The 13471-nt window shown below is 37.6% G+C and overlaps 1 protein-coding gene across 2 annotated transcripts in view; it reads left to right on the top strand.

Moving 5' to 3' along the window:
* Window positions 1-12825, top strand: part of TMEM168 (transmembrane protein 168) — a 36681-nt gene extending 23856 nt beyond the window's left edge. For both annotated transcript variants that reach the window (XM_075558573.1, XM_075558572.1), the window contains exon 5: window positions 7362-12825. In XM_075558573.1, the coding sequence (XP_075414688.1) occupies window positions 7362-7909 (548 nt within the window). In that variant the 3' untranslated portion in view covers window positions 7910-12825. The remainder of the gene's footprint in view (window positions 1-7361) is intronic.
* The last annotated feature ends 646 nt before the right edge of the window (window positions 12826-13471 follow it).

Raw genomic sequence — 13471 nt, 5'->3', positions numbered from 1 at the left:
GCCAGCATGATACCTTACATGGTGGTAGCAGTGCTTAGATCAGGAGACCTTGGTTCTGGTCTTCATTTGCCACAACTGTTATTTTGGGCAAGTTACTTACGGTAATTTCTGTAGGTTTCAGTGCTCTCGTCTGTGAAAAGATGAGTTAAATAAACATTGAAACCCATTCTGAAGCATTTTTTATGCTGTTCAGTAGGTTAAAAAGCATAAAATAGCTTGGGGATACATGAATTGTGGGAGCCAAGGAAACACTTTGCAAGGGTTATTACTAAGGGAACAATGAAAAGATCTTTTCAATTTGCCATTGTTTCCAGCTTGAATGGAGACCCACCCCTCAAGGCAAGAATTCTGTTTGTATATTGCTATATGCTCAGCCTCTAGATCAGGGGTCCTCAAACTTTTTAAACAGGGGGATAGTTCACTGTCCGTTAGACCTGTTGGAGGGCTGGACTATAGTTTAAAAAAAAATCTATGAACAAATTCCTATGCACACTGCACATAACTTACTTAGAAGTAAAAAAAACAAATGGGTCTAAAACAGCCAGCAGGCCGGATAAATGTCCTCAGCGGGCCACATGTGACCCACAGCCTTAGTTTGCGGATGCCTGCTCTAGATTGTTACTTAGGGGATTAATAAATAATTCAGAGATGAAATCATTGAATGACTTGTCACACAGAAAAGGTTACCTCCTTATTTTATATTGAGTTCTCATATTATTATATCCTGTTTTTCTCCCTTAAAGGATTATAGGTATTTTAAGCAAAGAACACATCAATTAAAAGCATCCACGACTGCGTAAAAGAAGGAAGGAAACAAACTCAAGGTTAACATAGAAATTACTTTAAACCAGCACAATCTCACTGATATATAAGATTTGTAACTCAGATTTTTATTATGGAGACATTTGTTGGAGAGATTTTTTGCAAGACTAACAGTTACTGGGCACTTTGTAACCATCAGCTACTATGCAGATTAGATGGATTATTACATTTCATCCTGAAACCCTTTGGAATAAATGCTGTCACCTCTTATCCTCATTTTTCAATGGATAAAATGGCAGTCAAAAATAGTTTTATGAATTACCTATGGTGATACCATTGATAACTGACAAATTAATGAGTTTTGCTCAGCTTTCCTGACTCTGAAAGTGTATTTTCTTTCCACTAACCATGCTGTTGTTGAGAGTGAAAGCTATGATGCTACAGAAACGGCACTTTCTGATTAGCCAGAGAGTTTGGTCAGACAGATTACCAATTTTTATAAATTTGAACTATAAAAAAAATACTCAACACTAAAGCTATAGGAACATATTGCATCATATTATATGCTTGATTTGTAACTTTTTAAATAATGTAGAAAACATTTCTTTAAGCTTTATGGTTCCTTCATTCTAGATAGAGTATAGAACATTCCGTGTTCTTCAGAGCAAGAAAGCAAATAGTGGCATTCCAATTAAAATCTCTATGGAAATGTAATGTAAGATCTTAATCAGTTAATTATTGAAAATTTAATGCAATGTTTATCATAATATGCTATTTCAAAATCTACCAAGTGTTGGAAAAATGGTATACTTCTACTGGTCATTCATATTTCCTTAATTATTTTAAAGTGTCATAAGAAGATAAGTGTTTTTTGTTTGTTTGCATGAAGATTCTTTTACCTAATATCAAATTATCTGTAATTTCTTTGTTGTTGGTAGAGCTTTTAAAATTTTAAGATTTTTTAAAAAAGTATTGTATAAAGAATGGCTTTGGAAATAAATTTGAAAAATTTAGCTTACCAATATGTATATCAGCTTTCTCTTAGGAAAAGTTGTTGAAACCAAGATAAAAATCATTTAAAGATAAGGTCTTAAATATCCATTTACCATGTGTTAGAAATAATGTAAGATTTAAAATCTCTAAAGTAGGATTATAGTATCTAGGTTACTGGTTAGCTGTTTCAGTACAGATTTAGATGGTTATAATATGCTTTGAAACATGCCACCAACATGTCATATTCATTGCCAGAAAGAACATTTCAAGGGCCAGTTGGTATAGCTATTATTCAGTTTTTTATACCAACCACTAATTCCAAAGATGAAGAATTTGGAGATTTTCATCAACTTCTGCCATCTGAAATTGCTTAAACATGCAGTCAAGATCCAGTCATAATGACTAGTGATTGGAAAGTGAAAGGTGGCAACAAAGAAGGAATCGTAGTTGGGGAATATGGCCTTGGTGGTAGAAGTAATGCTTTAAATCAAATAATAGCATTTTTCAAGATCAACTTATTCATTTTAACACATTTTTTAAAACAGCAGAACAGTGACTGTAAATGTGGACCTTTCCAGATGGAATACATAGGAATCAAATTGACTACCTTTGTGGAAAGAGATGATGGAGAAGAACAAAGAACTAGGAATGACTGTGGAACAGACCATCAATTGCTCATATGCAAGTTCAAGGTGAAGCTGAAGAGGGTTAAAGCAAGTCCCTAAACTCACTAATAGGGCCTAGAAGTCGCCCACCGGAATTCGGAGAGCATCTCAAGAATAGATTGGCCACATTGATCACTAATGACTGAAGATGAGGTAAGTTGTTGGAAGTCATCAGAATTCATCCATGAAGAAAGAAAAGGGCTATTAAAACAGGCAAGAAAGGAGAGGCCACCATGGACTCATAAAAAACTCTGAAATTTGTCCTTGAGAGTGGGGTAACTAAAGTGAGTGGGGAAAGTGATGAAGTAAAGAGCTGAACAGAAGGTTCACAGGGCAGCTCAAAGACTGGAGAGAGAAAATCAAAAGGGAAGAACATGCACAGCATTTCTTAAGTTAAAAAAATGAAAAAATTAAACCTTAAGTTTTAATATTGAGGGATTCTATGGGGAAATGTTGAATGACGCAGTGGGCACCAAAAGAAGATGGAAGACTGGATTTGCAGCCATTTCTGGAGGAAGCAAAGGATCGGGAACCAATGTATTAAAGCAGCAGTTCTCAACCTGTGGGTCGTGACCCCTTTGAGGTCAAACAGCCCTTTCACAGGGGTCACCCGATTCAAAACAGTAGCAAAATTACAGTGATGAAGTAGCAACAAAAATAATTTTATGGTTGGGTTGGTCACCACAACAGGAGGAACTGTATTAAAGGGTCGCGGCGTTAGGAAGGTTGAGAATGCTTCATTAAAGGAAGAACTCTAATCTGCACTGAAAGTCATGATCAGGAACAAGGCTCCCAACAGTTGATGAACACCAGCTGTGATGTTTCAGAAACAGAAGCAGGCTGCAAGTGCTCATTCACCTATATCAAACATTTGGAAGATAGCAATTCTGGTCAGCCAACCGGAAGACATCCATATTTGTGTCCATTCCAAAGAAAAACGATCTAACACAATGTAGAAATTATTAGGCAATAACTTTCACATCACATGCAACTAAAATTTTTGATAAAATTGAGAAGTAGTTGCACATTAAAAGGAAGCTACCATCAATTGAAGCTGGATTCAGAAGGGGATGGGAATAAAGGATATCATTGCTGATGTCAGATGGATCTTGGCTGAAAAAGAGAATACCAGAAAAAAAAAGTCTACATGTGTTTTGTTGACCATACAAAGGCATTCAACTGTGTGGATAATAAATTAATGGAGACTATTTAGAATAAGGAAAATGCTGGATTATTTCATCATGTCCATGTAAAGCCTGTTTGTAGACCCAAAAGGCAGTCATTCCAACAGATTAAGAAAATACTGTGTGGATTGGGCTTGAGAAAGATGTGTGTCAGGACTGTATTCTTTAACCATACTTATTCTGTGTGTATGCTGAGCAGATAATTCAAGAAGCTGAGCTACAAGTGGTAGAATGTGGCATCAGGCATAGAGGAAGATGCAATAACAGCCTGTAATATGCAGCATTCACAACCTGGATTGCGGAAGGTCAGAGGATTTAAAGTCCAGTCTTCTGTATGAATTTCGTCACATGGCATACATAGGAACCAAATAAAGCAATGATCCTCACAACTGAAGCAGTAAACAACATTATGATAAACAGCAAAAGGATATAGGTTGTCAAGGATTTAATTGTACTTAGATCTGCAATCAATAGTGGAAGCAGCAGTCAGAAAATCCAACAACATTCTGCATGAGGCACATCGCTGTGAAAGACTTCTTTGATAGTCTTAAAGTGGAAAGATGCCACTTGGAGAATTAGGATGCACCGGACTCAAGCGATGGTATTTTCAGTCATCTCTTTCACATGCAAAAGATCGACAGTGAATAAGAACGACAAAAGAAGAAATGAAGCCTTTGAATTGTGGTATTGGCGGAGAATATTGACTAGACCGTGAACTGCCGCCCCTGAAAGCAGTTCAGCTAGAATACTCCTAAGAAGATAGCAGCACGTTGTCTCATGGAGTTGAACATGTTATCTGGACGGACCGTTCCCTACAGAAGGACATCCTGCTTGGCAAAGTAAAGAGGATGGATTGACACTGACTGAAACAATAGGTCCCAGCATAGCAGTGATGGTGAAAGTGGTGTGTAGGGCCTGGGCAATTCTAATAGATCAGCAGGGGGTCACTGAATCAAAAGCAACTTGACAACACCTAACAACAACAAATTGATTGTTATAAATAAGTAACAATGCGAATTTGTCCTGGTGTACACTTTGTTCAAAAAACTATTATGAAGAAAAGAAAGAAGTCGTCAAGAAAGCATTGCAAGACAGGGTGCTTCCCTCACCTACAGGAAAAGGAGGTGTTGCCCTATAAGGAGACAGCAGTGTGTTGGCGTGGTCCCAGGTACCTAGGCCACTGGCAGGTAACCAGGTGAACTTAACCAAGATGTTGGCTTTTTTTTTTTTAGCTAGTCCTCCCCTGGCCTGCTCTAGATGTATGACCTGGACATTGGTTCTGCCTCGGAACTAGTATGGAACACCCTTGCTCTGAGGAAAGTGTTTTACTCCATTCCAAACTAAGTTCTACAAGACCTTAAGGAAACATTCTGACTGGATGTTACCTGGACAAGCAAGCAAGACCAGGCCATAACTAAATAATACCACTGTGTGACAGAAAACCTCTACGTGCCCTTCCTTTATGCACAGGGCCTCGTAGAAGATTTGGTCTTTTAACATTTATGAGACCTGAAATGCTTGCCTCTTTGTTTGAGGGTAAAAAATGGTTATGGTAATAATAAGAAGGACATAAATTAATGACAAATGTAGGTAATCTAATAAGAAGTTTATCACAGATAAAGAAAGCCTTTAAAAAGCAGTCTCAATTACTTGAAACACATCAGATGCTGTTATGTGAGATAAATGTAAGTACTTTGCATCTGGGCCAAAAGCCAAGTGCAACTTAGAACTTATTCATACCAGAAAGCAGAGCAAAACAAAACAAGAGAAGAGAAATAGTCGGTTTAAAAGGCTGTAATGCTACTTTTACGTCTCTTGTTGATGCTATCTAAAGAGCATGTAACGGAATTAGTGTCATAATAGATTGTGCTGAAGCATATTGAAATAGCTGTGAGTGGTAAGTTAGGCAATGATGGAAGTTATGGCAGATAGAATGTGTGCATTAACTCTTTTAGTCTGTGTCATCCTCTGGTCTCGGAGGAATTCATGGAGCTGACAATAATGAAAAGTTACCTTTCCTGAGAAAAGTGGCTTCTTGGGGAGGTAGCTGGGAAAGCAGCACCATGTCTATGTGGAGCTGGCGGGAGAGAGCCTGGAGGTGGCACGCACGAGGGCTGCAGCCTGCGAAGCACAGTTTCCATTGTTAAGGTCTAATGTAGACCAGGTGGATGCATAAAATGATATTAATTATATCCAAGATGATGAGGTATCCTAGCTGAAGAGGTCATATCATGAGTAGAATCCAAAAAGGAGGCCTTGTATTTGTGGTGTGATAACAAGGAGGATGGTTGCCCGTGGTATAAAATACAGACTTTTAAAAATTTGTTGTTGAATCTTGTTTGAGTAACTTTTAACCTACTAAAACATGTTTTTCTGGATTTAAAGCAACATATGCTATGTACTTTACAAATGTGTTATATTTGGGGCAATATAGAAATGCATAAAAAAGAAATTGCTAACACCAAGGTAATGTTTTTGTAGATGTAAATCTGTATTATGTATTATAGATCTTTTCTTACATCATTGAGAATAAGGTTCCTCATCTCCCTGTGTTGTTTCAGATTTAAGCTATCTTAGTAGGAGGAGGATTTTTTAGGCAACGTGGCCCTCATTTCTGATTCTTCCTTAGGATAGATTTCTGGAATTGGAGACACTGGGTCAGTGGATGGCTTGTTAAGGCAGCACGAGGGCTAGGGAGAGGTGAGAACTACATTGCCGCTGCACAAAAGTTAAGGGGTGCCAAAACAGTAGTGAAGATAAAGTGCTTCAATGCAGTACCTAAACAAACAACAAGAACTACAGCGATCCAGATGTAAACCCCATTACCTTTAGGCAGGTTTATTGTTCAGAACCTTGAGACCTTGCTGAGTATGTATTTTTTTAAAAATCCTTTGTTGTTCTCCAAGTATAAACTGATGTAAACTGTTTTTAAACTCACTCTTGGTATAGGTAGAAAAAGCGTTTCTTTTCTATTTAGTAGGTATGAGGAGAGTGCAATACTGACTTGTCAGTGGTGTGGAAAAGGGGGCAGCTCTTTCTGTAACTACCCGAGTGGCTTTGTGCGCCGTAAGATCTGGTTTGAGCTTCGTAGCAGAGGAAGCAGCCGTCAGCTCATGAACTTACGGGGAACTGCCCCTGGGGGTTCCTAGGCTGGGAAGCTTTCTGACCTGTGAGGCTGGAAGTTTCAAACTGCCGGCTTTGAGGTTAGCTCACAGGTTAGCAGCTCAACATAGAACCCACTGCCACCAGAGCTCCTGAAAGTAGTCCGAGAGAGTATGTAAATGAATGATCTTGGCTGTATTCCAATGAAAGTATTTTTAGAAATCGATGAAATTTGATTTTTATGTAAATTTCAAATGTCACAAAACATTCTTTTCACTTTATTCATGATGTGAAAATGCAAAACGTACCCCTTCACTTGCAAGCCGTATAGAAATAGGCAGCAGTGTTGGGGGAGCCCAGGGGCCATGGAATGCTGACCTCTGGTGTGGAATATTCACTTTCCTCTATCATTTTTTTTCCTCCCACTAAATTTAACTTTGGAGAACTTTTTTTTTTTGTAGAATATACCCTTTTTTTGGGACTATCAAGAATAATTGATATTTTTTAAAGGTCTGGAGAGATACTTTAAAAGAAAGGCCTCATTCTCTGTATTTATGCTTACATATTTAATTCCAAGAATTTAAAGATTTTAAGACATGCTTAAAATAAGCCTATTTGTAAACGATTGTTCTGCTGCATTTTCTCTCGTTTGCAGGTGGAGACATATTACGCCTTGACACACTTTTGGAGTGGTGGCGAGAAAAGAATGGTTCCTTCTGCTCCAGGCTGATTATCGTATTAGATAGTGAGAATTCCACACCATGGGTCAAAGAAGTGAGAAAAATTAATGACCAGTATATTGCGGTGCAAGGAGCAGAGATGGCAAAGATAGTGGATATTGAAGAAGCTCACCTGCCACAGCTAGGTGACTTCACGAAAGACTGGGTAGAATATAACTGTAACCCCAACCACAGTATCTGCTGGACTGACAAAGGACGCGCGGTGAAGGCAGTCTACGGCGTTTCCAAGCGGTGGAGTGACTACACTCTGCACTTGCCAACAGGAAGCGACGTGGCCAAGCACTGGATGTTACACTTTCCCCGGGTCACATATCCCCTAGTGCATTTGGCAAATTGGTTGTGCGGCCTGAACCTTTTTTGGATCTGCAAGACTTGTTTTAGGTGCTTGAAAAGATTAAAAATGAGTTGGTTCCTTCCTACTGTGCTGGACACAGGACAAGGCTTTAAGCTCGTCAAATCATAATTTGGAGGCCCAAGTGGAATATTCCTGAGACTTCTTTCTATCACTTATCACTCACTTGCCATTTTTTTATATGCTATATTCTTCTTTGTGGAAAACTGCCCTACTTCTGTAGCACCTCTAACTCTCTTCCCAAGTAATGATGGTATCTGAAAGGTTTGGGGAATAAGCATTGCTTTATACTAAAAATACGTTAGAAGTTATAAATGCCGAATCTGTTTAAGTGCAGAAAAGATGTTAAAAATAACAATGTACTTTGACATGTTTGCTTATGTTTCAGATTAGAAACACAAAGTAGTCCTTTATGTTCTGCACCGACCAATGAAGAATTACTATTGCCTTATTTTTTTGCATACATTAGAAATGTCGAGGAGACAATTTGTGTACTCTTTTGAGAAAACTGCCAGTTTGCTTACTGAAGATTCTAGCTGTGACCAGCGAGTTGAGTGCAGCACCATTTGAAGAGCTGCAGACGGCTTTCCTGAGAACGGGAGGTACAACCAGGCTCCCGGCAGGAGGCGGCAGCAGCCACATTCACATGTCTAGGTTGTGAGATGGCGTAAATACAGCAGGAAAGCCTGAATGCGTTTTGTAGGTCAGAACTTTTATTTTTTAATGTAAGTAACTGTCAGGGGCTGAGCCTATACCCAGCATGTCCATGTAGTGTTGGGGCCTCTAAAGGCACTGGTAATTTTAGAACCTTTCTCAGGGTACTTCAATAATTTCCTAAAGAAAAATGTTTCCAACTACAAAATCTTTCCAAATAAATATTCTTCCTTCTCAAAGAGTACTCTTAGAAAAGATATTTAGGAGCATCTCACAGACTGATTCAGGCAATTTCAAGTATTCAGAAAGGATTTTGATCTTTAAGAGTTAAGCTCTTCTATCAAAATTATGTTTTCATAATCTGCTTGTGAGAACATTTATTCTATTTAAGGTCAAAGAATAAGAAGCAAGTTGGTTTTTTCTCTCTTGTACCTGTATTATGGTAAACAACAACAACTTCCCCCCAAAACCCCACAAAACAGCATTCGGTGTTAGCAATTTCAGTTAAGCAAAATGGTGTGGTTGTAAATTTTAAAACATAACCCAGCGTTTTGTCTGATTAAATCTCCTAAGAAGTTATTCACCTCCTATCCCCTTCCTCCTTAGACTCTAGAATTTCACCTCTGAGAAATACAAGCAGAATAGAACTAATTGGGGGAATATTCTAATGTTTGTTGTTCTAACAGTGTGACTTGTTACCATTGAAGCCATTTTTCCAGCCTCGGAGAGGTCAGCGAGCCTCCACCATTTCATGCCTGGTCACTTGAAAAGGACGTTTTCCTTAGTATCAGGGAACTCACACACCACTATCTATGCAGCAGTGCTACAGGCTGATTAGTCTTAGGTTTTGAATATGAATTTCCTAGATTTTTGAAAAGAATTTTGGTAAATATCCATGGTGCATCTAAGTGCAAATAATAGTTACTGAACATTTTAGTATATTAACAATGATTCATTAAAAATGCCTTTGTTGTGAAAAAAAATAGTTGATGCTTGCTGGCAGGTAGAAAAGTTCCTGTTTCTGGTTAAGTATTTATGTCAACATCATCCAAAGACACAAACTAGGGCAAAAGCTAAGTGTTAACATTATAATCTTACAGCTCCAAAGAGAGTTAAATTTCTATGAAGTAAAACCTTTTAAATTTCTTCCTGGGCCAATTTTGAGGAAATTAGCTTTAAAGGTTCACATGCCCCTTTACTCTAAGAAAGCCAAATATAAAAGCAAAGTCTACATTCTTTATGAAGTAGTATTAACAAGTCGATACTAAAAATCACATTTCAAAAAGGTAGCATACAATTTTCGAGCCCAAAGATAACCCTTTGTTATATATTTTCTGTGAACATACAACCAAAACAGGTTCTTAGGCTAAAAATGTAATTTGAGTCAATTTATTAGCCAAGAAGTTACATAGTATCCATTTTGATGAACCGTACAAAAACTAACATTTTTTTCAAAAACATTTTTCCCATCCTGAGGATGGGAAAGCTCACTGGAGGAAGGTTTCTTAAAACCTCCAATTAAAAAATGTTAGCAACAGTAATTGATGGGGTGGAGAAGGAAAACTACTTTATCTAAAGAAGTTATTGGTTAATTTCACCTAAAGATTAAAAATAGGTCTGGTCATTGATGTGACAAATTTTCCCATGGCTGTCATTTCACATGTCATATTTAGGAAGGAGTCATTTGGAGAGGAATTTTTAAAAAATTTTATGATTTCACTAAGAACTAAGTAACATGGAGAGATTTTCAACACAGTGTTGGCTTAACTTATTATTTAGATGTTATTTTGCTATAACCACAAATGCACTAACCCCTAAAAACACCTTTTGTGAAAAGTATACCTACCCCATAAAGTGATAACTTAAGGAAACAATTTATCTTCTTAGGACTTTTCAGTTACACCTTTACTTCATTCAAAGTTTATTTTGCTCTGACTTAAACTCTTCCTCCCTGGCTTACTTGGGTTTATTTGTTGCATAGCTTGGTATTTGGCTTTTCTTGATAAATACAGAATTCTATGGAAAAATACCTTTTTCAAAGGACAGTTTTTATGACCGGTGTTTTCATAAGTTGTATGCTTGTAAAAAGAATTAAAGTGCATTTATACTTAATGCATTAGTGGATAGATTTTTGCTTTAAGATTTCCAGTAGAATCTACTTGTAACTATGTATATCTTGTTTGTAACTTTTTGCTTAATATATTATCTTGCTATTTGAGGTACTGCCTTATCATATTCTTTCACATTTAGGGTTTAGTGTCTTTTTAAGTAATGTCCTACATTACCTTTCCACAGGTGATGTGATAGTTAATATATGCATCACAGAAGAAATGGTTTACTATTAAGAATGTGAATAAGTATACTTGATACTAAATGCTCACAGGAGTTAGATCTGCCAGTACTTTTGAATGCTTCCTGTATGGTAAGCTACTAGACATTTGGGGCCTAGGATTATACATTTTCATACTTTTGGTACATGGTGACCCAGAAGAATGCCTTGCTGATAGCTAGGAGTCATTTATTAAGTATTTTTGGCTAAGTGAATAAATTTAGAATCCTGTAAAGTGAGAACAATTTGATTGTATATTTTTCCATTTTCTTTACACTATTAGTTAAATAGGTTAATATCCTCATTAAACATGCAATTTAACAAAGACAATTACCGCTGTCAAAACAAAAACCCATTGCTATCAAGTGGCCTCCAACTCATAGCTACTCTAACCAGGGTTTCCAAGGCTAGAAATCTTTATGGGAGCAGACAGCCTCAGGTTAATCTTACAGAGCGGCCAGTGTGTTTGCACCTTCATGGTTAGCAGCCTGCTAGCTGCCTAGCCCACAGCGCCACCACACCTCTTTACAGAACCAGTGAATGGAAACAACACATCTCTTATTCATAGTGAAAGAACTATAAAGTTCCGTATTACAAAGCCAAACTAGTTGCCATTGAATCATCTCTCACTCATACCAAACCTATAGGACAGAGTGGGATGTCCCACAGTGCTCCCCAGCTGGAATGTAGGAGCGTGTGGCCAGGTCACAGGCCTGAACCGCCATGTGTGTTTCTGCAGCCACGTGCTTAACTATTGCGTTGCCAGGGTTCCTTATATCAGGATTGATTTGAGTGAAAATCTAACTGATGTTAACCATTTTTTAAAAAGCATTTCTTTTCTTGAGTCTATAGACTCTCATTCTCATTATGATCTTTGTATGATTCAGATAGAATCTTTCATCCCCCCACTGTTAGAAACATCTAGATGGACTGAAGATTTTTCAAAAATAAAAATTATCTAAAAATGTCTGACTCATGAACAAAGAAGGAATTTATCTACAAATTTCAGTGTCAACCAAACTGTGAAGTCAGATGACTAGACTCATGCCTAAGTGGGGTAAGGCCACAGGAACGAAAGCTTGCATCTTACATTCTGGTGGTCTTGCATATAGGTAACGTACGAATCTCAGCTACTAAGTAGTATTGCTCTGGGTAACCATTTTATTGATTTAAGAAATTCTTATTTCTATTCCTCAGGTAGTGGTATTACAAAGCTGATTAGTAAAATTTACAATATTCAAGTTTTTTTAATGTCTAGGAAAGCCATTTTGTTCGATTAAAAGGCAAAACAAAACACAAAATTCATCAAATTGACCCATCATCTTGTATGTTGCCCATGCAGTACTCAGGACTATAAGCCTAAGTAATTAGAAGAAATGCATAGTTTTGGCAAACTTTGGTTTCTTTGTTTTTTGGACCTGTTTATCTCAAGTCAGTTTTTATTAGCAGTGTGTCAGGGATGAGTGAGAAATGTGGCATATCTTCCTGTACCAGCAATGTTTACTCCATCTTAAAAGTATTTTTATATTAAAATACATACCAATGTATTAATGAGTTCTATGCAAAAATTGTGTTGATTTTTAATATAAACCACAAGAATTCACAGCAATTTTAATCTTGCAGTGAGTTATTTCTCTTTTCTTCTCACCCTAGAATGCTTTCGGTCATGTGGACAAAATTTGATTATTTAGGATGTGGTATGTGTTACCTTTTAAAAAATGCTTTTTATGGTTTGGAATGCAGAGAGCACAAATTTTCTCTAAACAGTCTATATGTATATGGAAGTATAGATGGGCACCATTTTAATGTGATTTTATAGTGATATTTGTAGGTTCTTTGAAGTCCTCATACACACTGATTTCTCATTCTAAGAAACAGGGTATTTGTTAAGGAACGTAGAATGGGGATTTAATTTGTAATCCTCTATCCATAGACTTTCCTTTCTTCCCAAACAGAGGTACTGTACTTCCTGTCCGACACCTCAGGATCCCTGTTTTCCTTTCCACATAAAACAACTCATTAATAACAATAAAAGCGACAATGATGACCATCTATTGAGTGTTTACTATGTTCTGTCTAGGCACTGTGCTCAGGACTTCAATTAAATCATCACAACCACCTTTTAATAAGAGACCTTTATGGAATACGGCAGCAGGCAATGAAAATAAGGAACTTTCTTAAACAGCCGTGTCTACGAAATGGGGTTCCCAACGGCTCTAATTCCAAATGTAGTCATGACCGTCCGATCGATTCCCTACTTTCGATGCTCCCACAGGCACTGTCCCTGAGGAATAGAGTATGAATGTCCCCAAGGGTTTTCAGTAGCAGAGAAATTCCCCTTCAATCCGAAATGAGATCTTTACCTTTTTGGATCAGGATCAAGTGACATCGAAGACTGAGCCATTTTTCCTTGCGTTACTCGTAGGAAAGCGACGAGGGAGGATCTTCATGGTGGCACTGAAAAGTATGATTTCTCAGCTTCAGTGGCACTCTCTCTCCACCAGACATTTTGACCAAATCACCAGTGACGTCCCTATTGTCAAATGGATATTGATTTGATCTCCGGGATATTTATTTACCCCTACCTCCATTTTTCTCCGTCTTTCATTTCTGTCATACTCTTGGTTTTCAAACTCTTGGTTACCAAACTATTGGTTTCCCTGCTATTTCTCCAGACGCGTCTGCCTTTG

The sequence above is a fragment of the Tenrec ecaudatus genome, chromosome 9 (assembly GCF_050624435.1).
Source record: "Tenrec ecaudatus isolate mTenEca1 chromosome 9, mTenEca1.hap1, whole genome shotgun sequence".
Taxonomy (NCBI): domain Eukaryota; kingdom Metazoa; phylum Chordata; class Mammalia; order Afrosoricida; family Tenrecidae; genus Tenrec; species Tenrec ecaudatus.
Note: the sequence above shows the minus strand (reverse complement) of the source record. Positions and strands in the feature narration are given on the sequence as shown.